This window comes from Chionomys nivalis, chromosome 1 (assembly GCF_950005125.1).
Source record: "Chionomys nivalis chromosome 1, mChiNiv1.1, whole genome shotgun sequence".
Taxonomy (NCBI): domain Eukaryota; kingdom Metazoa; phylum Chordata; class Mammalia; order Rodentia; family Cricetidae; genus Chionomys; species Chionomys nivalis.
The window spans coordinates 119,508,961-119,534,567 of record NC_080086.1 but is presented as its reverse complement, the minus strand read 5'-3'; the positions used below and the strand labels follow the sequence as shown (position 1 = coordinate 119,534,567).

General features: G+C 46.4%; 1 protein-coding gene across 1 annotated transcript in view; it reads left to right on the top strand.

The window, feature by feature from the left end:
- Positions 1–25,607, top strand: part of Prkce (protein kinase C epsilon) — a 514,529-nt gene that overhangs the window by 329,109 nt on the left and 159,813 nt on the right. Inside the window, exons 8-11 of the mRNA XM_057762421.1 lie at positions 4,404–4,546; positions 6,606–6,702; positions 9,119–9,318; positions 11,816–11,989. Of these exons, the coding sequence (XP_057618404.1) occupies positions 4,404–4,546; positions 6,606–6,702; positions 9,119–9,318; positions 11,816–11,989 (614 nt within the window). The remainder of the gene's footprint in view (positions 1–4,403; positions 4,547–6,605; positions 6,703–9,118; positions 9,319–11,815; positions 11,990–25,607) is intronic.

The window sequence follows — 25,607 nt, the reverse complement described above, 5'->3', positions numbered from 1 at the left end:
CTCCCCCACACTGATGCCCGTGTGTGTGTATGTGTGTGTGTGTGTGTACGCACGCACACATGTGATATAGGTGGCTCAATCACTTTATGTGAATGTAACTTGGGTTTCTTTTGTTCCAAGCTGGGACATCCACTCCAGTTTTTGTTCTGCTACCTCCTGGTGTCATTCCTGTCTTCAGGATCCCCCCCCCTCCGCCCCACATGTTCCCACTGTGGATATCTGTCACCAGTACCCCCATGCCTACGCAGCTTTATTCTGGGCACTAGGCTTTTCAAAGTCCTTTCTCTTCCACTTCCTTAAGCTGTCAGAGTTGACTGACATGTGACTGGATATTTTGTCAAAAAAACAAAAAACAAAGTCTCTTTTACAAGCTCCAGTTCAATAACCTGCATACGCAAGTCCACCCTGGGGAAGGACTGAGCTGGTATTTTAACACCAGAGGGCGCCAGTGGTTAAACTGCTGAACAAGTTAGTTGCTTTGGGGCAAGGGAGTGGGGTCCCAACAGAGAAAGGTAAATGTTGCTGAATGTTGCTGAGGGGCAAGGGGTGGAAAGCCAAGCAGAGCAACATGCTGTGGCCTGGACTGTGTGATCCACCTGAGGATGCTATCTGGTCCAGATCAAAGGGCCATGGTAGGCTTCTCTTCCTCCTCCACCACATGCACCACACTGTCTTCTTCTTGGGACATCTGTTCACCCAGAGATTCTGTGCAGTGCCTACTCTAGGCCAGTGATCACGCTCTGGGGCAAGCAGGAGGCCCTGGCTCCACCTGCTTGATTTCATTCTCGAAACACTTTATTTTTAATTGCTTTGCAGACCTGGGATTTTTAAGGAAGTCTGCGTTTCAGCGTGAACCTGAACAGACGTGTTGAGATCCTCATAGAACCTTGTCTCTGCACATGTTCAGGCCCCACATATGCACAGGCCCACTGCAAGTGCTCCACACCAGAATGGGCCATTAGTGAGCACTGGCGAACATACACCAACATGTCATTATCATGTAAAGTCCACAGTTTACATCAGGGCTTAGGGTGAGCACGGGAACATCTGTAAGACTGGACAAACACAAAGTGACAAGAATGCAGTGTGGTAGCATAAGAGACGAGAAAGACATCACTACCCTGGAGTCCTCTGTGTCTGCTCAGCTTCCTTTCCCATTAGCCCTTGTGTTACTCCTATAGTTTTGCCTTTTGTGGAGCGGTACCCCCGATGCAGTACAGCCTTTCAGCTCAATGCTTTCATTTAGTAAAATGTGTTTAATATTCTTTTCCATGTTGCTCCATGGTTTGAAGTCTTTCTTGTTAAGGCCAGTCAGTAGTGGAGTGTCTAGATATACCAAAGGCCATTTGTCTGCCTTCAGAAGCACCTCTCAAAGGAATACACATCTGGAAGATTCTAAATCCAGCTGCCAAAACACCCAAGAGTGTAGGCAGATTTTTCTGTCCTGCCTGCCAGGTCCCAAATAATTACATGGAGATTTTTTATTAATTATGAGAGCTTGGTCAATAGCTTAGGCTTGTTTCTAACTAGCTTTTATGATTTAAATTAATCCATTTCTATGAATTTACTTTCTGCTTCATGACATCATTACCTTTGCTCTGGATTGCCTATGCTGCTTCCTCTGAGTCCTGCATCTCCTTGCAATCCTGCCCTTCTGCTTCCCAGCATCCTCTGTGCCTGGAAAGTCCTGCCTAGCTATTGGCTGTTCAGCTTTTTTATTAAACCAATAAGAAGGCACCTTGCCAAAGATACATCTTTAGAGTGTACAAAAAGATTATTCCACAACACATAAGCAGCTTTTTGATGGACATAAAATTTCAATTCATAATGAGTGCCAGATGTGTAGTTGCTAGATTATATGGTAAACAGGATGTTTTGTTTTGGGGAAAAAAACTAAAACGACAAAAATGCTGCTGAGCTGTCTGAATAGCTAAAATGGCTATGCCACCCTCCCCTGCCCCTCAACTACCAAAGAATGGGTGCTTTTATACCTCACATCTTCACCAGTATCTGATGCTGTCAGTGTTCTGGATTTTGTCTATTTTAATATTAATAGGATAATGTAGTGCTCTTTCTCTCTCTCTCTCTCTCTCTCTCTCTCTCTCTCTCTCTCTCTCTCTCTCTGTGCATGCATGTGTGTGTGCACATGTGTGTATGTGTGTGTGTGCTGCATGTACATGAGTACATGAGTATGTGCGTGTGTCTGCCTGTGTACACATGTGGAAGCTCCTGCCACCACGTCAACTCTAGCCTCAGACCCATCGTAGGCATGGTCTAGCCCTGGCCCTAAAATCTGGTGTCCATCAGGTAGTGCTGGACCACTCCTGGCTTCACTGGCCTAGCAGAGAGCATGCTTACCGCCCCAGAGCTGGAGTGTAGTGATTGACATCTCTGTGACTCCTCTTGAATAGCTGTCTCCCATGCAGGTGCTCCTGGACCCAACTGCAACCTTGTGTACCCCATCTGCTGGTCTGTTGTAGGCCAGGATGCAGATTCACACCTTCCAAAACAGTTTGTTTTAAGGCATTTTATGGTCCAGCATGTGGAGTGTAAATTGAACGTTTCGTGTGAGCTTGAATAGTGTGTGTCTTCCTGTTGGGTAAAATAGTCAATAGAGTCAGTTATACCCAGGTTATTTGGTATCTTTGCAGCATTCAGCTACATCCTTGATGATTTTCTGTCTTCATGCCTGTGCTTCTCTGGTAGTAAAGTATTAAAGTCTCCAGATATAATAGTGGGATCATCGATTTTTTCATTCACTTACTGGCTATATTTGATATTCTCTTGCTAGGTGCATACTTATTAGGGATTCTATCTACCTGGGGAGCTATAGTCACTGTGCACTGCCCCTCATTTACTAAAATGACTTTCCTTGTTCCAAAATTTTCTGTCTCTGAAGTTAATATCTGTGGTACAAGGTACAAATTCATGGTGGGTGATGTGACCAAGAGCTCCCGTGGATACAGGGAGCACAAATGGTACTAGTTGATTATGCTGTTTCTTCCTACAGCATCTCTATGACAGAGTTTCATTCATAAATTAGATACAATAAAGGTAATGACAATAACTACTAACAGAACAGAACAGAACCTTGTAACAGCGAGCTGTCAAGAGCCAGCATCACTTCCTTTGCAGCTTTGGGGCATCATTGAGTAAGATAAGCACTGCCATTCCCTGTGTCATAGTTTGAATTTTAGACATCTTCCCAAGCCACAGTTTGGTTTGGAAGGTAAATGAAAACCTTAAGAAGACATATCTCTTTAAACTGCTTCCCCACTCCCTCCATCCAAGATGGAACCCAGCGCTCTGCATGGCCAGATAGGTAACCACCCTACCATAGAGCTATGGCCTCAGCTTCTCTCAAAGCTTATTAGCCATGATTTCCAACATCCTTGCCATGTAAGTCTAGATGTGTCGCTCCATGTTTTTATTTTTATTTATTTATTTTTTGGTTTTTCGAGACAGGGCTTCTCTGTGGGTTTGCTGCCTGTCCTGGAACTAGCTCTTGTAGACCAGGCTCGTCTCGAACTCACAGAGATCTGCCTGCTTCTGCCTCCCAAGTGTTGGGATTAAAGGCATGCGCCACCACTGCCCGGCCTCGCTCCATGTTTTTAAACTATTTTGCATGTTTCATTATGTCCTGTAATGCTTCTCTTGATAACCAGATCAAAGGTGTTGCAGTAAGTGCTCCATGACACAGTGTCTCATAGGTAGCGTGTGACTGTGGAGGGTAAACCCCACAATGCTCCCAAGCTCCTCTGGCCTCAGGTAAAATCGGATGGCCCAGTGGTCTGGACTTAATGTTTCCCCAGGGTTAGTTAGAATCTGATAAAACCCAGCAATAAAACTCAAACAAGCTGTCTCTTCTCCTGGCAGGCCTGGGGAAGATGAGCAGAATTGCTCTGGCCTGTTTCAGGGCTGTTTATTTTCCTCTGGCCCTGTTGGAAGTTGGCTGAGTGTCTCCTATGATTACCAGGGAGCTCGCTGGATCCTGTGACCCACAACAGAGTGGTGTGGAGACCATATATGTGGCATACCATATGGGTCTAGAATCGAGCTTAGGTCAGTGAAAAGAAGTTGGTTCTTACAGAGACAGTATCCTGTTCCCCAGTGGAAATGCAAATATGACCTTTGCTTGATTTTATTTCATGTATATAGGGACAGTGTGTTGCAAGGGAGTGGGGGGCGGGCAACTAGAAATGGCTTCCGGACTTTCTCATCAAGGTGGCTGGCAGATGATTGTAGTTTTCTGAATTGGGATGAGTGATGGTTTCTCTGTGTATATTTTTATTTTTCTTCATTTTCCAACCTCTGTTAGAAGAACATGTATTACTTCTGTAATTTGGTAAGGGTGACATTTTAGACATGAATATTGGATGTCTGTCCTCCCTGTTTCCTTACAGTCTGCAAAATGAATGTTCACCGTCGATGTGAGACCAACGTGGCTCCCAACTGCGGAGTGGATGCCAGAGGAATTGCCAAAGTGCTGGCTGACCTCGGAGTTACTCCAGATAAGATCACCAACAGCGGCCAAAGGAGGAAAAAGGTAGGGACCATTGATTCTGGAGCTTTCTCTGGGCCTGCGTCTGAGAGTACTCTGTAATGGGGGATGTAAGATTCCTAGGTTTAGGCTTCAGATAGTCATAATACCGTGTGTGTGTGTGTGTGTGTGTGTGTGTGTGTGTGTAGACAAAATAAAGATGCCAGGTAACATGGAAGTTTCATTATACCTCACGATTGGAGAAAGGGGAGGGGAGATAGAGCAAGCCTAGAGTTATGTGTGGGTTAGAGGACACTTAAGTAATTTAGCTTTCTACGTGTCCACAAAACCCTGGCTTCAATTCTCAGTAACACAACAGAGCAAAAAGTTCACCAGAGAAAGCAAGCTTTGACATGAGAACCTTGAAGTCCCTTCTAGAAAAACCATGGCACTTTAGACCAGTGGTTCTCAACTCTCCCAGCGCTGTGACCCTTTAATACGTTTCTCGCCTTGTGGTGACCCCCAACCATAAAATTATTTCTGTTGCTACTTCATAACTGTGATTTGGATATTGTTATGAATCAGAACGTCTTTTCTGTCATCATAGGCGACCCCTGTGAAAAGTCACTTGACACCCACACACTCGCACACTAGGGTCAGTTCCTTCAGACAGCAAGCCATTGTTGGTGCCAGCTCTCTCACAGAGCTACCTGGGAAATACTTAAGGACACATGACCTTTCTTTAGAGACCCAATCCCTATATATGCATATGCCATTCCACGTGCCCCTTGGAATAGCCGGGTGTTCTAATGTGTTGTTTTTGCAAGTCAGGGCCTATAGATGTAGACAGAGCTAAAGGTTATATGAATCCTGCTAGGAAAAAAAGTAAACAAGTTTTGCTTGGTGCCCCCAAGGCACTGGAGTTACAAAGCAAAGTGGCCAATAATGCTAGGGCCTCCTGAAGAGGCAGGCTGTGTAAGGACGGTGGTGCCAGTGTGCCACTGATGAAAGCCAAAGAGAGTCCTCCGGAGGTTGGCTTCCCCCTGCTGGAAGGACAAGCTTTCCCTGGCAGGAGAAATTTAAATGGAAATGCTCTGCCCACATCCTTTCCTGTATTTGCCTTCACATAGACTGTGGTTCTGGTGACAAGTGCTGTCGTCTATTGCCTTCCATTTGAAGACTTGCATTTGTGGGCTCCTGATGAGAAAGGGGCCGGCCTGGAAAAATGTAGCAATGGGTAGAGAGCATGCTCGGGGACTGTCACCCAGCTGTAGTCACGGCGATGGCAGTCCTGACACAAAGCTGGAGAAAGCCAGGAGGTGGTATCAGTTGTGTGATGGAGGGAGATGTATTCTCGGTGAGGAGCTAAACTGTCTTTGCACGGGTCTCAGACCTTTTGCTAAAAAAGATCTTTGGGAAGACCAAGAGAAGAGGGATCAGAGACCCCTGTGATCTCTAAGTCCATACTGGCATGTAAGTTGGATGTGCCAGCGCTATTCCGGGAAACACATGTTACTGGGAATCTTCCATTAAAATAACCAAGAGGCTTGACTCCACCTGAGAATATTTACGGAGATTATTTATGGAGAATATTTGCACGTCAGTCATGTGTATTACTTGGTTCTGGCCACTGGGGGCAGTGGGAGTGCTGGAAAGTCTGTCCGAGTAGAGAAGCCTACATACACAACGTGCACCCACAGACACTGTTATTGACATAAAGGTGTATAAGATCGCACATAAACACCAAACAGGTGGTAGAGCAGTCGGTCTCCCACTGACTGCGTTGGTGAGAATGTGTTGTATAGACAGTTGTGAGGGTAGGGATGGGGAGATAGGTGTGTGTGTGTGTGTGTGTGTGTGTGTGTGTGTGTGGCAGGGGTGTTACTGAAAGAATAAATGGATCAGGGTTTGCTTAACAGGCCACTTGTTTTGGAGAAGATGAATATTAAGGCAGGGGAAATCTGTCATTTGTTTTCCACTGAATTGGCTCGTGACACCATACACACCTACTCTAGTTCGATGGACGTTGCTGTGCCCCCTTTACGGTTCTCTGCATGGTGCCTTGACACGTTTGACATTACTTGGACTCCTGTCTGATGACTCTCCCATTTTCTGTCCTTTCTAGCTCGTTGCTGGTGCTGAATCGCCACAGCCGGCTTCTGGAAACTCTCCATCTGGGGATGATCGATCCAAGTCAGCGCCCACCTCCCCTTGTGACCAGGGTGAGACTCTCAGATTTCCCCGTTACCTCTTATGTCTGTTGTTGTGTGGTCCCCACACACTGCTTCCTTGTTGATATGGTAGCTGTTCTTGCACGCAACAAGGCTTTCTTGAGGGCACTAGCTGGAAGTGCTTGTCACTTCTGTCCCCTCCAGCCTAGGACTAAAGGGAGGCCTGTGTGATGCTGAGGTTTGTTACTCCCACATAATTTTCTCGGTTTCGAGTGTAGAGAGGAACTGGCCTTCTCTCTGGACCTCGATGTGTTTGTATACTTGGTTCACAACCTCCTCATAACTCTAACCATGGTACCCTAAGAGTTGACATCAGGTTGAGTTGGGGGAATGTCTCCTCCCCTGTTCTTTGGATGAGCAGACGGGAGTAGAAAGATGAAATGTGAGAAACAGGAAGGAGTCAGCGCTGGGCCTGACTTTTCTCTGGCTACATTCTAGATGCATTTCCTTCTGATTAAATATGCCTCAGACAGTAAGTTCTGTGAGCATAAACAACAGGAATGAGTTTGTGGGACCTGAGGTGCTAGGATAAGAATCCCGTCCTGGTGGCAGATGGGTCCCCCCAAACATCCCTGGAAAGAAGTGCATGTACCCGCAAGCAGGAATGAGTTCACAGGATGGTGGTCCTTCTTGGGATCTTGTTTCTACTATTTCACTCGCACCAGCTCTGTCCTGATGCTCAGCCCAGGTAGCTGGCTGGGAAGTGGACAGTTGGGTTGGAAATGCTTGTGGCTGGGCCAGGATCTCTCCTATGCTATGACCTCCTCGTTGGAGGTCAACTCTGCATGTCAACATTGAGTCCTTCTTACTCAGGAGTGAGCAGAACAGTTTCGGTGGCCATTTGCCAGTCTTGAGACAAGAAAATAATCACCCTCAGCTCATCTTCCTGTGGCTCTCACTCCCTTTCTGTGCCTTTACTTTATTCCAGAAGAGATTCCACTCATTGCTAAGTAACCAGTTTTCAGTTTCTTTCCTGGTCAGGGATGCATTTGCAGTTTCTCCCTTTTCATGTCAAAGTGTCCTGGAATTCAAAGATAGGAGGTCTTAGGGTAAATGGGCCCAGGAGTGAACCACCCGGGGTTCCCAGGCCTATCTCTTGCCTTGTACTGTCTGCCTGCGCCTCCTGGAGCCTTTATTCAGACAGATGTAGCAGGCCAGCAGGTACCATGTTTCCCAGACCGATGTGAGAACTAATGGATGGGAAACTCTCTTAGTAATACAAATACCACAAAACAGATGAGTCAGGAGCTGTCCCTCCTTCATTGTAAGACATTTTTCTTAAGCTTTGGGGTCTTAGGTCATCTGGGTTCTGCCTTCCAAGATGCTCTTAGCAACTGAAGCCCGATGAGACAAAAAAATCATACTTTGGAGTGAGTGAGGTGAGTATCTAGGCAGCTGCCGAATCTGTCATCACGGGATATCTGTAGACTAGGCTGATGTTCTTCCACCCCATATAAGTTCACTCCAGGTCCCCTGCATGGGCCCTTGCGACTGAAGTCCTAGACAGGAGGCAAAGACCTTCCTATCCAGAAGTGCTGCTCGCTCATCTGTCCTCATTCCATGGGGTAAACACTCGCTGGCCCGACCGTGAGCCCTGTTACTCATCAGAATCTGTTACTGTAGGTTCATGTCGGGATACACATTCTGCACAGATGAGTGTTATTTTCATGAATGAATGTCTAACTATAATAGACCCTGTTCAAACAGAAAATGACAAAGGGCCTCCCAGAACTATCCTCCCCAGGTAATTTAGATCACATAATCCCGAAGGCTGCAAGACCATCTCATAGTTGTGAAACTGGACTGTAGGATTCCTGCCCATCAAAGGTGAGTTAGAGACATGTCATCGTGGGAAGCTTTTCTGTTGTTAAGGATAAGCCTGTGGCTCGTTCTGTGAGGTAGGTTTGTGTGGGACTAGTACTCAGAGGAAAGCCAGCATCAAGGCCAAGTAAAGACCTTTAGGAGTCAAAGGCTTCCTGGTCCCTGCAACTGAGTGATTCTGTCACCAGTGATGGCTGTGAGCGTGGCTTGTGAGGGTTGTTCTAATCTTCAAAGGAAACTTGAAGGGAAGGGTGCCTGTCGCCTCAGAGTCTGCAGAGTCCCAGGGAGGACAGGAACTCCCACCACACCTCAAATCATGGCCAAGGTTGCGAGGAGGCCTTCAGAGGCCTTCGGTGGCAGTGAACCCGGCCAGTTCAGGAACTGTGTCCTCCTCTTTGCAGAATGGTGTCTTTTTGTCCATTAGGCACCAAAGGAAATGTTGTAGGAGCTTAGAGGATGTCCCTGGATCTGCTGCTATAAACAGCTAAGAGAGGACTGAAAGCTCGTGGGTTCTGGATATCGAGTCTTGATGTAAAGGGCTCATGAGGGGTCTTCTAATCAAGCATCTTTGTCTCCTTGGCCCTAGAACTAAAAGAACTTGAAAACAACATCCGGAAGGCCTTGTCCTTTGACAACCGAGGAGAGGAGCACAGAGCATCATCATCTACCGATGGCCAGCTGGCCAGTCCGGGCGAGAATGGTGAAGTCCGGCAAGGCCAGGCCAAGCGCTTGGGCCTGGATGAATTCAACTTCATCAAGGTGTTGGGCAAAGGCAGCTTTGGCAAGGTCGGTGGCACACATGTTCAGTGGTGCTGGTTTCTTGGGGGCAGTCTGGCCAAGAATAGCTTCTCGTCTTCTCCTTCCTTAAGGAATGAAACACCTTGCCGATGGGGGGTTCAGTTCTGCTCTTGGGTTGGCTGTGGGAATGTAGGGCTGCCTTCTCTGTAGGATCCGGTTCTTCTCATTGGTCAAAAGGCGGAAGGAGTGGAGGGAGGGAGCACACCCAGAGGCTTCCTGTGGGTGACAGAAACTCCTCTTCCCACTGTCAATCCCATCTGCCTGGTCTCCCTTGTACAGAGAGCCAGCTGAAATTCTGCTCTCTCGGTTGGAAGTCTTGGAGCATGAACTCTCAGCCCCTGTCCTCGGGGAACTTCAGGTTCAGAGCAAACTTTACCACATAGGAATTTGGAAGCTGAACGTCCTTTAGCTGATTTTCCTGGTGCTTACTAAATGCCCTGCTCACCTCCATGTGACAAAAGACTGGAGGATCCTGTGATGGATGGGGGGGGGCCTCTGTCCCTGGGACAGATCCCTGCTCTCCACCACCACAGACTGGGGCTGTGCCCTTCCGCGTGCGTGCTCAGTGATGGGCTTGAAATGCAAAGATTTGAAATGCAAAGACAGAGACAAAGAATCCTGGAAACTGGGGAAGCGGTTCACATTTCTGACTACCCCCTTGTCCTCCTCCTTCAAGCTGTGCCTGGGGCTAAGGGAGTTGCCTTTTGGGGACCTCATGTAACAGGACCCTACTTGGGGACCAGGCAGCTCAAGGAATCACGTGTTCTCATATGTCCTGGGCTCTAGGAAGCGGTGCCCATGAGTCAGTCTGCTGACTGAGCTGAAGGCCTGTTCACCATTCTAGAGCAATTCTGAGGCAAGGCTCAATGAAGCCCCAGGCACAGGCCTGCTATGCAGGCACTCTCCTGCCTGCCCCTATCAGTCCTGAGATCACCTGACAGGGAGGTAACTGGAATTTATTCAGAGGGCGACTGCTGAAGCAATCACATTCTTTAAAAACTAGCTAAAGAGGAAACAGACCCCAGGCCTCTGGTTTAGGCTTGGAGCAGGGCTGGGTTTGAGTCTGAGCAAGATTCTAGGGAAAGGGGCATGCACAGAGCTTCTGGGCTTGCTGGTGATGTAGGCGCGTTACGAGTGAGTTCTGAGCACTTACCTAGTTTCTTAGAGGAACACAGCCATCGCAGTAAGGTTGGAGTCAGGTTTGCAGGCTGGATTGTGTGGGTGGCAGAATCTTCACTCTCTAAAGTTCCTTGGGCTATGTTCTTGCCCTTTGACAATAGCAGTGGGATAGCATACTTCAGAGCCGTCCAAAAGGAGAAAGACCTGTGACCGTGGTAGATAGCGAAAATGCCCACTTTGGCAAATGTCAAGAAACTAGACCCACCTGTCAGGTGCCGGGGAAGAGTCCATAATGACAAACACAGGGCAGGCTTAATACAGAAATGTTCAGGAAGAACAAATAACGGACTGCGGTGGAGGAGGCATGGAGGCCTGTGCAGAAAGCAAGCGCCTTGTCTTCGTGAGTCATATGTACCGACTTAGGAGAAGTCGCGCGAGACAGCGGCTAACTAAGCAGAGGAGAAAAGTCATTCTCTCCCAAAGCAACTCGCTTAGAAAATAAATAGTCCAGAAAGTTCGGCTGCAAGTTGAAAACAGAATCAAGAGTGTATATCCCGCTTGTTAAATAAGAGAAAGCAAACAAACAAAACAGTTGTGAGGGAAAGTGACCTGTGTCCGTAGAGATCTATGCTTCCACTAAAATGGTGTGCATTGTGAGCAGAGCCCCTTGAAAGTCAGGAAATGGGGCGACCGTTTAACTTTCGAGTCCTAAGAATTTCTATCTCAAGGATATAAGGCCAACAGACATTTAAATTGTGTTAAAAGCACTCAGTGCAGCTTATATAGAACTCAAGTAGGTGTAACTTAACTTTCCAAAAGGCAGGCGACAGCGGAATAAATTATAGTGCTTGTAGTTTATCAGCAATCATGGTAATGATGGTGACCTTGTAGGAAAATCCATATAAAATACCGCTTCTTCTAAAAGCCTCATATTCATGTGTTGCATGGTGGGGCACACCTATAATACCAACACTTGGGGGTCTGAAGAAGAAGTGTCATGAGTTCAAGGCCAGCCCGGGCTACATAGTGTGGACTGTCAAAAGAAAGGAAGAAAGTGGGGAAAGGAAGTGAGAGGAGAGGGAAAAGGAGACACATTTTTCTCTGATAATTACAGTATCTCTAATGCAGATGAGGATATGAATACTCACTTAACCCCTGTGCATTGACTTTCTCTTACCTGACCGCTGATGGAGATTAAAACTTTAGTAGCTGAATTAGTCAGAGTGGTGTTCCAAAGCATTTAAAACATTAATTTCCTGAACATCTTCACTCAAACTGAAAGGGAAAAAGCAACCAGCATTTAGATAGTTGGCATCATTTGATTCCGTGTGTGCACAGGCTGACCAGACCGTTCAAACCATTGCAGGTCATGCTGGCGGAACTCAAGGGCAAAGACGAAGTGTACGCTGTGAAGGTCTTGAAGAAGGACGTCATCCTTCAGGACGACGACGTGGACTGCACCATGACAGAGAAGAGGATTTTGGCTCTGGCCCGGAAACACCCTTACCTAACCCAGCTCTACTGCTGCTTCCAGACCAAGGTATGCTGGCCAAAGGGGCGGTTGTGGGCGGTATCGTGCGACACAATACACAGTGGCTTGACTTTGCTGGATACCAGTGTTGGCCATCTGCATGCTTCTCTCTCAGTCTGTATGGCAGAGTGGATTTTATCCTTGTGGAGACAGGGACACATTTGGACGTGGTCTTTGAAGGACTTGGGACTTTTCCATTCAGAGCCCTCGTGCAGGGACGAGAAGAACAATAATGCCCTTTGCAAAATGTAGCTACGCAAAGCCGAATGGCTATCCTCAGTGTTGATTCCTTGGAAAAAACCAGCGGGCATGGTGTGTACCCTGCTCCGCCTCCTAACTTTATATCAACAATCAAATCACTTCTGGGTTGCTTTCAACTCAAAAGAAAAGAGCAAACACTGCCCTAATCCTTCTAACTTGTGCGATGTCATAAAAGATGCCAAATCTAAACACACTTGGATTCCAACAGTGAAAATTCAAGCATTTTAAAATTTACCGCATAGGTGCCTGACTACCAGCAGATGGCAGTAAAGGGACAAGGATCTGTAAGGGCATTGTGGAGCCCCCCCCCCCCATCTGATTTGGTATTTTTCTTGGTGGGAAAAGAAGCATATTTTTTTTCATAAAATTCTTATTTTATTTTCCTTTGGGGGGAGCGTGTGAGAGAGAAAGTCTTCTAGGATACATCATGAATTTGTAGTGTTTGTCATTAGAAGGCAAATACTTATCCAGACTCCTACCTGTTCCTGCCTGGAGCCTAGATAGTGAAGAATTGCATTCAGGATGAAAAACAGGGTTGCTGGAATTGTATGCATGTGTGCATGTGTATGCATGTGTGTGTGCTCGTGTGTGCATGTGTACGTGTGTGCATGCACACATGCATTTACACACATGTGAGATATCTGGCTCTCTGGCATACTCACTACCCTTTTGTTCTAAGTGCCATTCTCCCTGCACACAATTAAGCGAATTCCTCCTGTCATTCAGAAGCCTTTCATTCTCTCTACACTGAGTGTTCCCATATGCTAGGTTCGATGACAAGACCCCATTCCTGCCCTCTGAAACTTTATGGTTTCTTTGGTACAGCTCCCTGAGGCTGGTCCTGAGAACCCTGCTTATCAGAGGAGCTTTAAGAATAAAGGACTCTGTGGCCTGTGCTTCTGTTGGGCAGTCTCAGTCCAAAATTGTTTATCAGAAGCCCCAAAGAGTCCTGCAGTGTGTAAAGAAAGATTACCTCAATTTAATCCACTATTGCTCAACGTATTTGGTCCCCGCCCCCCACATGCGTTGAGCAACGCTGACCTAAGGGAAGTTTCCCTATCCTCTGATCTCTTCAGAAATGAGAAACACCTGAAAATGTCCAGCTATTCCATGGCTTCAGGGACACGGTGATTGCTTTCCCTATGAAACTGTCCTCAGAGAGCCCCATTTTGTAAGACTCCGCCCTCTTCCTAAGCAAGCCTATGAGTGGCCGGTCGGGCCTCGCTTTGCTTTTGAATGCATGTTGTGTAATTCCAGACAGGTTCGTGTGAGTTCGTGTGTATACAAACGCAGAGTCCAGAGTGACAGGAGAAGCCCAGAGGTGGGTTCAACTTGCTGTTTTTCTTTTTTACGCTAGAACTTTGCTCTTGTGTTTTTGAGATGGGACCTTATTCGGAAGTCTAGGTCACATGAGCCTGAAACTTATGATGACCCTGTTTCCACTCTTAAGCGCTGGAATTTCAGCCATGAGCCACCGCGTGTGACTTCTTTAGAACTTAATTCAAGATGAAGGAGAAATGTATCAGGTCCCTATGTCTTTATTTCCGTGGTACTTGTCACATGGGTTCACATCCAGCATGGGCTGACTGCCACAATCAGTAACAACAAAACCCACTTAATCTGCTCTTCTCTCTGTACCACCGAGAGAATTGTTTCAGGAACCAATAGGCTATTTTTTTCTTCTTTGGTATGTATTTAGGAGGCAGTATTAGGAATTGAACTTAGAGTCTCATGAATGTTAGGCCAGGACTCTGTCTCTGGGATATGAATCAGAGGTTTTATTGTCCACAGGCAGTACATGTTGGCAGTCAAACCTGGTACCTTGTCTGGGCTTTGGGATTGCTACCCCAGTGAGGCTCTGATCTGCTGTGACCGTCTGCCATGGCAGAGCCAGCTAAGTGCCCCACCCTTCTCTACGGGCTCATCTCTGACTGAGGTGTAGGGTGGGAACCACGTTACCACTCTTGTCGGGAGCCTAAGTGCCGGGTCTAGTTGTCCAAACTCTGTGGGGCTTGGTTCATAGAGAGCCACAGTCAGAGGCTTGCTTGATGGGTAATGGGAAGGGCAATGGTATCTTCAGCGCCACTGTTTTCTACAGCAAACACTCACTGAGGAATGTCAGAGCCAAGGTTTCTCTTTGAAACACAAAGTGGCATTGAAGAACATCATGAATTTTATTTATGGCAGAAGAAATGAACTAGCAAGGTTTTGAGGGTCAGGGTAGCTGGAAGAGAGAGAAGAGACTTCCTCTGCAGTTCAGAGACTCACTAATCTGTCCCCTAGATTAATGTCAGGTAGTCACAGGAACAAGCTGACACCTCTTTTAAATAGCATGTACATAACCTATTTTTCTTAATAAATTATAATTTAATCTTACTATAGGACATTGATTTACTACAAAGGTAAGTTTATGAAGTAGCAGCTTATAGACCCAGTCTTAGTAAGGTTTTATTGCTATGAAGAAACACCATGACCATGGCAACTCTTATAGAGGAAAACATTTAATTGGAGCGGGTTTATAGTTCAGAGGGTTAGTCCATTATCCTCATGATGGGAAGCATGGTGGCACACAGACATGGTGCTGGAGGAGTAGCTGAGAGTTCTACATCTGGATCAACAGGCAGCAGGAAGAGTCAGGGAGCCCCTAGGCCTGGCTTGAACTTCTGAAACCTCAAAGCCCACCCCCAGTGACATACTTCCTCCAACAAGGCCACACCTACTCCAACGAATTTAAACTCAAATGAGTTTGTGGGGGATATTCAGTCCACTACAGACCCCAAATTTAACTCAGTGGTTAAGAGCACTGGCTACTTTTTCAGAGGTCCTGAGTTCAATTCCCAGCCATCACATGGTAGCTCACAGGGATCTGATGCCCTCTTCTGGCCCGCAGGCATACATGCAGACAGAGCACTCATGCATAAATGAATAAGATATTTTTAAAGTCCTGAATTGTCCTTTCCTGGCCAATCATCATGGTCTTAAAGAATGACTGTTATCCTCCCGATTGAAGTAGATGAGAACACTGTGAGGAAGGGTGTCTGGGTGACCAAGTTCAGGAATGGGATCTTATACCAGCTTCTGCAGTAAATTAACACTAAGTTCTGGGGGGGGGGGATGGACACCCAAACCAAGAGGACTCAGAGCTGTTGTTCTTCAAAGGGTAAGATTTGGGTGGGGCTGGGAGCTGAAAGGGCAACCATGATTCATGTTCAGTTTTCAATCTTGCTTGCATGCTGTTTTTCCTGAAAATGTCTAGTTCCTTGGCCTTCAGGTGACCCCTTTAAGTCCAAACATTTGAATGCTTAGTCACTTATTGGTAGCACTGTTTGGGGAAGCTTCAGAGGTGTGACTGTGCTGGAGAAACTCTGTCACTGGGGGCAGGCTTTGGGGTTTAGAAGCCTCTCAGAATCCTAGTTTGTGCTTCCTCTGCTCTGGCTTGCAGTTCAGGATCTGATCCCTCAGCTTGTTGCCCCTGCCGCCATGTCTTTGCTCTGCAGCCATGGACTCTAACCCTCTGAAACCATAGGTCAAATAAACTCTTTGTCCTTAGACTGCCTTGGTCTTGGTATTTTATCACAGCAGTAGAAAAGGAACTAATAGGCTCGGGGTTTGTTATATGGGAAGAAACAGCTGTCCTGGACACTGCTTTGAGAACTTCCTGGTAGATGATGCAGAGCTGTAAGCTGTGTGCGGTGTGCCAGTTGACTGCAGGCTTGGAAGAGCATAAAGTCAGGACCTGTGTCTTATGTGTGGCAACCAGGGGTGATGGATGTGCGGATCCAGAAGCATTACCTTGATGGTTCTGTCATGTCTGGCGGCTGCAGCCCACTGAACGACCAAGCTGAATGCTAATAGTGACGAGATTTTTCTACACTAAGCCATTCTGCTCTTGGTGAGCCAGCTGCAGTCATCTTCCCAGGCGCTGGAAGAAGCAAGTGTGCTGCCTCCAGCATTCCAGGGCAGATGGGCCAATCGATAGGCCACAAATTCCATTTCAATCAAACTCAGCTCCGTGTTAGACTTGGGCTCCCGCTATGTTATGCGCCCTTTGGGTTTCTAGAGAATCTGAACCAGACTGGGGAAGCTGCAAAACTGGACCCTGCAGTAGGCCTAACATCTAGAAGGAGGTAAGAGATGTCAAGAGATGGCCTCAAAGTTCTTTCTAGAGTTCACTTTCGACATTTTCCTCACACTGAACTTCACAGCACCTGCGTCCTGCTCTGTTATGGAAAAATGGCACAAGGAAGGAGGTGAAGTTTCGGGGAGGGAGGGTGGATACTGAGAAAATAGGAAAATAAATTTTTGAAAAGTCAGAGGCTGAAGGAAAAGGGACAGCGGTGCTGTGAGCCTTTGTTAGGGACTGGAGGTGTCCCATGGGCTCTAAAAGACATGGCCTGCTCCAGGTGAGAGGTTGGTGGAGAAACCACTTTTCAGAACTTGCCTGTCCCGTTGGCCACTAGGGCTCAGAGAGCCCCCAAGCACTAGATTTGTTTTGATTTTGTGGTTAACAGAAAATTAAAATTCCCAGGCCCTTTAAGATTCTCTGTGTTTGTATTTATACTCGCCACTAAAACCGCCCTTTTCAGCTGGATCCCGCAAAACCCGACTGGGACAATTTCACCCATGGCTTTGCTTCTTTAAAACTTGCAGCTCTGCATACTGTACCCGTCCCCCACCCTCTGGCATTTCCTGCCAGGCCTGGGAAGCCAAATCCTGGAGGACTTTGCTGTGAAGGAAACAGGGCTGAGCTCCTACAGGATCTCCGCTGGCCGGCCTCCTTCCAGCCCTAGGGAACATGCTGCATGGAAAATCCTGAAAAAGAAACTGGAGATGTTTTTCAAGAGTGATTTAATCATCTCTGTGGGCATGGAGAGAGCTACCCAGAGCAAGCATTGACAACGGAGGAGAGGCCCTCTAATGTTTGTTTTGACTTTTAGTAGAATAGCAAACCCTAAAGGACAAAAAAGGGGGTTGAGGGAGGACAAGTTGATTGGCAGTTTTAAAAAGAGAATGCAAATCTAATAAGGAGATAAACCTAAGAGAGTGGAGAAAGCAAGCTGGCATGTGGGCCACGGTCCTGCTGGACCACGTGATGTTGGAAGTGGCAGGTGCTGGGAGGTGTTGGAGGGCTTTTGACCCCTTTGGTGGCTGAGACTGTTCAATACAGCAGGTTGGTTTTGGATTAGCAGCCCTCAGGGAATCAATTTGCTTGCCAGTAGAAGATTCTAAGTAGTGGTAAGGTTGGAAATCTTCAACAGGTCTAGGTGAAGTGAGTCTGTGGGTGCTTCCTTCAGACTTTGAGTGACACATCACTTATCCAAGAGATTAAGACTCTGAGAAAGATACCTCCTTTGATGGCCAGCTCACACATTCAGGGGACCTGTGGCCTGCAACTTAAGGGGACTCTCAGTGTTTAAAGTTATTGAGTGATAATCTCTGCTGCCCCAGGAGGACTGAGGGATGATTCTGTAGAGGTGTGGAGTGCATACCAAGCAGGCTGGTCTTAGTTAGGGTTAGATGCTGTGAAGGGACACCATAACCATGACAACTCTTATAAAGGAAACACATTTGATGGAGGTTTACATTTTTGGAGATTCAGTCCATTATCATCACGGTGCAATGTGGTGGCCTGGAGGCAGACATAGTGCTGCTGATGGAACTGTGAGTTTTACATCTTGACTTGCAGGCAACAGGAAATAGTCTGCTCATGGGTGTGGCTTGAGCATATATAAGACCTCAAAGCCCACCTCCACAGTGACACACTTCCTTTAACAATAGTGCTAACAGTGCTACTCCCTTTGGGGGCCATTTTCTTTCAAACCACCACAGAGCCTGATGAAGAAGGCTGTCACTCAGGTCTTGAAGCAAGGACTCACTCTGTGAAGAAATACAAAGTTACAGAGTATGCTTTGCTCCTGTGTCCCCACCGCAGGGCAGACATGGTGGCACGTGCTGCCTCTTCATCAAGAGCTGGTATAGGAGGTAACTTCTTTGTGTGGAAGGAAACCTCACATCTGAACTGCAGAGCCGATTTCCAAGGCTTCCACCACTCAACCCATCTTACACCTTCTTCACATGTTGTGGCAAAATAAGTTTGAGCATTCTCCTTTTTTTATTTCCACTTTTTATTGTGATGAAATGAACATAGAATGTATGATCTTTGGCACAGACCTATAAACCTAACATTTGGAGGCAGAGCCAGGAGGATAAAAAGTTTGATGCCAACCTCTGCTACATAACAAGATTAATTCAAAGAAAGATCAAGCAAGCAAACAACCCCCACCCCAAACCATTAACCAACCAAATATCAACAAATATCTTAACTTTGGGGAAGGGGTGATATGCTCCTTTGAACAATTGTATGTAGGATCCTCACCTGCATGTGAACGTGTAAAGCCAGAGATAAGCTTGGATTATGTCCCATCAGCTTCCTTTTTGAAATAAGGCCTTGGTTTCTGAACCTGTAGCTTGTCATTTTGGCTAGCCTAGCTGGCCAGCAAGCCCCTGGGCTTTGCCTATCTCTGCTTCATCCAGAATAGGCTAGGGTGGGGCCTCACATTCTTCTTTTCAGTTATAGTGTGTTGAGCACCTGCTGTGTGCCATGCCGTGAGGTACCACACTCCTCATCACAGGCTGTAGTGGTGGCCAGGGGATGTCATGGTCTCACCTCGTGGGGGCATGCTCATTGTACCACAGTGTGGAAAGTACTTGCTTCATTCTAGGTTTCAAACACAGGGCTTTGTTTTGGTTTGGGTTTTTAAAACAGGTTCTTACTATGTAGCCATGGCTGGTCTACAACTTACTACATAGAACAGGCTAGATTCAAAATCATAGAGCTCCACTTGTCTCAGCCTTCTGAGTGCTGGGGTTAAAGGTATGTTCCACTCTGCCAAGCTCAAAAATATTTGTTCTTTGTTTACATTTGGGGAAATTCAAAGAAGACAAAACAAGAATAATTCAAATGACTATTACTAAAACAATTTTGTGTTTCTTGATTATTTTTTTAAAAAAAAATATACTTGAAATACGCATTCCTACGATTGGCATTGGTCATACAGAATTCCTCCTCTCCTTGCTCTCAGTGTTCTTCTGGATGATTTCTAGACTTCCAGACTATGTGAGGGCCCCAGGCTAGAAAATTTGCATTGGTTGAAGGTGGCCACAAAGGTTTGTCTTCTGGCAAGGTTCATCAGAATTTAGGGGGAAGATTATGAACCTTTCTTGCAATGAGATTCAGAATGCACTGATTGTCTTTGCCCCAAGAGGGCTGGCCCAGGGCTCTCAGAAGCAGAACCACCTACTCTGCACTCCCTAACTTCCTAGCATGTCAATTCAACAGTGGCTTATGAATAATCATTGACAATGACATAATTCAGAATAAGAGTTAAACACCTTTAACATATGTTTTAACGTGTCTGTGTGTCTGTCTGTGTCTGTGTGTCTGTGTCTTTTCATTTTCTACCATGAGGGAACATACTTACTCATTCCTCTGAGTTCTTGTTTATTCTAACGCTGCTAATTTTCAAACGAAGTTCTGTAGCAGGGCCTCAGCTGAGGTGTGGGGGGGTATTTAAACAGACCCCATGCATATTGCAGCATGGTGGCCTTCACAACTCACTTTTTCCACATGGCAGAGCAGCCCCACTTCATCCTCTTCACATGTTAACATTCTGAGTGAGACAGAGCTGGGATTCAGGTCACAGTGCCCACTTTGCACAGATCACAGTGTGTCCTTGGGGAGAAGAGGGCCACTGTGGGAAAGGCTAGGGGAAGGATGGACAGAGAGTTTTAGGGAGCAAAAGATTTTTACAGGAATAGGCCCTGGATGCCACATTGTGCAGAAACAACAGACTCATACTGGGAAGCTGTGAGGAAGACAGCTGCATGGGAGAGATTCCTGCTCAGCGCTGCAGCTATTACCAATGCCAGGCAAAGGTCCAGACTCACACAGGAAGAGAGGTCCTTAAAGATCTTCCAGGGAACGATGATTCGGAAGGCACAGCCCGTGCAACTCCATATAGCGTGAATTGAAGAGAAGCATAAAAAGCAGGAACATGGGAGGAGGCTGTTTGAACAACCCAGGAGCCCAGAGACCGTGAGAGGTCTTGAAGGATGAACTGCATAGGCCATTCCATTTTCCTCTGTATCTGGAAGACCCACCAGCGTGTGAAGAAGGCATGTGACTAGGGACTGACCTCGAGCTCCGGGCTAATGGGAAGATGAGAACAGAGGGCACTGCCAGCCTTGGTAGGTGATGGGCACACTTCTAAAATGTCAAGTGTGTGTTTCCTAATCCAAATGAAAAGGTTCGTGTAGAAATCTAAAACTAGAGGCGAACAAAGCCAATTTCCTCGTGGTTGACGTCAGCTTTTTCAATGTCTCCCCAGCACTCCCATTGATTGGATTTCAGGATTTGCCTCTTTTTTTAGAGAGTCTATTTTTAGATTGGTGTTGAATTTTGATAGTGGTGTGATGTTTTCCAGAGAGAGCCACATGGGCATTCCATGGAGAAGTTTCTGCGTGGCTATTGAGATTTCTCGGCTGAAGCAATGGTGGTGGGTACAGCCCACTAGGCCATTCGAGTTCACAGTGCCCTATTGATTTGTAGGAACCATGGTATACAAGAAGAGTGTTGCATATCAGGAATGCCTCTTCTAAGCCAGGAAGTGGTGGCGCACACTTTCAATCTGAGTTCGGAGCCAGCCTGATCTACAGAGCAAGTTTCAGGACAGTCACGGATACACAGAGAAACCCTGCCTCAAAAAACTACAACCAGAAAGACTGCCCAATCTTGCTCTGGCTTCTGCTTACGAGGCTTTCCCAGACACACTTCTATGGGTACCGATTTCCTCACTCATACTCACAGATGGCAAAGGATGCAGGGGAGCTCAGAATATGTGATTTGTAAAATCCTACCCAAATCTGACATTAAGGGTCTGTGAATGTGAAATCACTAGAAACCCCTAGTAAGGCCGCTCTAGCCTACCCGTTACCAAGGCACGAAGGAGATGAAGACATGAAGAAGATCATTACGAGACAGGTCTTCTGTTTACTGGTTTTCAAAGTTCAATTCAGTAAAATATCCTACCTTGGCCAAAACCTGTCTGTCTACAAGACCATTGCTTTCTGTTTTGTTTTGTTTTTTTTTTTTTTTTTTTAATCACAGTTCCAATTCAAACTTACTCTCGGCGACTCAGAACCCTACATGTGAAGCTCTGTGAAGAAGAGCTATAGTTGTCTCGTTGAAGTGCAGCCCAGTTTCTGACATGCAATGGGTGCAAACAATCTGTTGGTTTCTAGAGTCCCCGTGTCCTTGGTGTAGGCAGAGCCCAGGTGGACTCGGGACTGCTGCGTCTCTCACCACCATGCTTCCCGCTGGTGTGTTTGCTTCCACTGGACAACTGCTCACGAAGCAGAATGGAGAAGTGACTGTTAGGAGACCTAACTCTGGGCATGCCAGTTTCAGAAAGAGAAAAGATGGAGTACCTGTCTCCCGGCCTGAGCCCACATTGTTGTTAGCAGAACCCTTGGCCTGAGCTCTTAGCCTACCTGCCGTACAGCAAGCGCACAATGAGGAGGGCACCAAGTAAGAAATTACTGATCCACTCCTTCCCAGAATCTTATCCAGTTAGAGGACGCATGCTGCGCTATATCGTTTTTGTTTCTTAGCCCTAAGATCTGTCTGTAAATTTGCAACTCTAGCCTGTTAATGTGAAAATCACTTATTTGCTTGTATGTTCCTAGGAATTAGGGAGCTTGTCCTTTGGATTCTTCAGCCCATAGTTTGAATTGGACCAAGTCCCCAGATCAGGGGTTTCTTACAGCTCCCTTGAAGGGGCCACTCTATTTCTCACGCCCCAGGAAGGCCTCCTTTGGGGACAGTCTCACCAATGCAGAACCCGGAGGGTTTCCCCAGCGGCTCCTGTACTGGAGGGTTAGCTTTCAGTGCATCATGTTCAGAGGCGGGACATTGGGAAGGTGACTGGATCCTGAGGGCTCTAGACTCAATTTGATAGGCCATTGGGAGATGACAGACACTCAGGAGGTGGGACTTCACGGAGTGGGGTGCGTCCTTGGGGGATATATCTTATTCCAGCTTCTTCACGCTCTGTATTCCCTGCCCTTCATGAGGTGAGCCTCCACTCTGCCATCTGTTCCTGCAGAGATGTTGTATAGCACAGGCCCAGAAGCAATTGAGCATGAACCGAAACCGCTAGCCCAAATCTTTGCTTCTTTGCCTTGATTTTCTTGGGCATTTTGTCATAGGTGGTTACTGATTCTAGTCAAGGACATCAGGACTGACCGGGTAGAGGTGGCCTTTAATCCTAGCACTCAGGAGGTAAAGAACAGGTTGGCTCTCTGTAAGGTCAAGGCCAGCCTGAACTCTACATAGCTACTTCCAGGACTGGCTCCATAGCAACTGAGAAACCCTGTCTTGAAAAACAAAACAACAACAAAAGAACATCGGGACTGAAGGGCATTAGCTTAACCTGACAGGAGAGCCGGGTCTTCTAGGTGGACTAGCGTTCCTCTGCCACTGCAGGGTCAGCCTCAGCTCAGGGATGATAGTATCGTCAGCAACTCATAGAGTACTCCAAAATGCCAGGGTCAATTGCAAGCAGTTTAAATACTGCTAACTCAGTCTTCACACATACCCTGTGAAGCAGGCATATTATCCTAAAGAAAGGCCGTGCCACAGAAAGTGGTAGAGCCTGAGCTCAAACCCGGCTCATTGGCCTCAAGAAAGTTGGTTCTGTCTGACTGCCCAGAAGTAGATAGAGTCCTGATGATTAACAGAAACTAGAATCCCAGGAGGCCAATATGTAACTGAAATGGCAGCTGGTTTATTTATAGTGGGGCGGGCAGACTCGGTTTGCCTGTAACCCAGGGAACTCTGGGATAACTGTGCAGGGCTGGTATCTTGGGTAATCAATGTTGATCTTGGGAAGCAAGAGGCTAAGCAGACTCTCTTTTCCTGGAATGAGAGTGTCATCAGCACAGCCAATAGGAAGTCGCATCCCTCCCGCTCCACCCCCCCACCCCCGCCGGAACATTCTGTTTTCACCATGATGTTCTAAAGAGAACATGAGGATGGATCCCAGGCAAAAAGAATTTCCCTGCCAGCCCCCTTAGTTTGGGTGGGTGTGAAAATGAATTTGTTTGCCGTGTCAGTACTACATCTCTGTGGGATTCAGCAGCAACGTGTAATCTACTTTGGGATGTCTGTGTGCAGGTTGCTAGAGAGCTAAGCTCCTTATCTGATAGGCTATTAGTGCTGGACCTTCTCGTGTGGGGCTGGATTTGAGCCTCACGAGTTTGCTTTTCTCCCCTGCCCTCCAAAGGGAGTATAAAAAGCGTAGTACAGTATGTTTGAGCACCTAAGGAATCAGGGCAGGTGATTTTTGTCCTTGATGATCTGCCACCACGTAAGCAGCCCAGCTTTGGTTTGTTTTGGGGGCAACAGCTTAAATCCGACTTACTTTGTCACGCTCTAATGTATGAAGATTTTCTAGGTTAGCCAGTGTTGTCACTAAAAGCATGCTGTCAGCACCAAACGAAATATTAATATATTGTTGAAACATTTCATAGTCATATTTATCCAGCTTTATTCTTTTGAGGAAATTTATTAATGGTATTGGAAGCCACGTTAATCTGGAAGAAGATGATCCAGCGCTCGCCAGTGGGTAGACACAGGAATTTGGTACCTGGAGGAGCTAGTAGATGGAAAGCCTTCTCGAGTGTTGGAAGTGTCAAATAGGTGCTTCCAGCTGGGAAGTTGTTCTTGTCTAGGGCTTTTTATTTGTTTGCTTTACTTTTTTTTTTCTGTAGTTTTGTTTCATTAACTTGTTATGTAGCCCAGGTTAGCTACAACTTGCTATTTAGTCCAAAGTGACCTCAAATTCATTATTCTCCTGCTGTAGCTTCCCAAGTGTGGGGGATTAAACACCCCACTTGGAAGAAAACTTGAAAATAAAATCTGAGCTTGAAAAAAACTATATACTTAGGAGTGGATTATTCATTTTTCAAAAGTTAATTCCCATTATAATCAACTTCAGAAGGTCTACAGGTTTTCACCAGAATCACTGCTACCGAATGTGTGAAAAGACACCCGGACCACGAGCCAGGCCCTGGGGAGGAAGTCTTCTGCGTTAGTATTATGTCAGCTAATATTTTTTCTAATAGCTGCTGGATCTTTTATTCAGTCTCAGGATAGTCTGGGGACAGAAAAAGATGTAATTCTTGTCCAAGGAACTTCTAGCCTACCTAGGAAGGTAAGACTGAGGGGGTGACCAAGAGAGCGATATGATCCTGGGTGAAAACAAGCCCCGTCAAAGTCATCCTAGAATTTCAGAGTCAGAGAAATGAGCAAGCTGAGGTCATAGGCACAGTTCTACAAGTCAGAGAAAAGCGACCTCTGGGGACGCACTCCCTTCAATGTGAGGATTTCAAAGAACATAGTCCCCCCACTCACCCTTCATAAGCTCGGTGCTGAGAGCGCATCAAATCGAAACAGACTTGGTGTGATATGTCATTGTACGAAAAGAACAAAATGGGAGAACAGACCTATTTACATGTAGGCCAGATCCTCCCATCCACCTGCTTGACCCAGTGCTCCTCTATAGAGCTTTAAAACTACATAAATCTAAGGATAAAAATAGCCCAGTGCCCTGGGAACCAGAGAGAGCCTCAGCCCCCAGACGTTGGGCGAACACTGAAATAGGTACCTTGTGGATGTCAGAGATAAAAGCAGAGCTGGTCTTCCAAACACTTAAGATGATGACAAGGGGATGCTTCCATTTTACACACTGATAGGCGTGTGCCTGTATCCAGGGAGGATGGAGTCTGTTCAGCTCCATGAGAAAGTGATAATTCTAGAACTTCAGGGACACTAAGGTTGGTATAAAAGTTATATATATATATATATATATATATATATATATATATATATACACACACATATACACACATACACACACACACACACATATATTACATATAGTATATGAAAGCATCATGGAGTCAGAAGCCCATTGGATTCCAGCAGTGTTTATGCAGGGAGGGCACAGGTTGAAAAGCCTTGTTTTATAGCCAGGAAGATATAGCCAAGCAATTTATTTGGCAGTTTGTATTGTGAAAATCATAGGCATCTTTGCATTTTCCTCTACCCATTACTTAATAAATTGTCACACAGACTTTAAAACCTTAGTTGTTGGTGTCCCTTCCAAATGATGGCCTGTATTCTGTGGACACGCCCCTAGCTGTACCACTCATCATCTCCTTTCCAGCTGCTGGTTGACAGTATCTCCTTTCCCTCACGTCTCCAAAGTAGCTAATATAATTGTGTGATGTTTGTGTGCGCATGTGC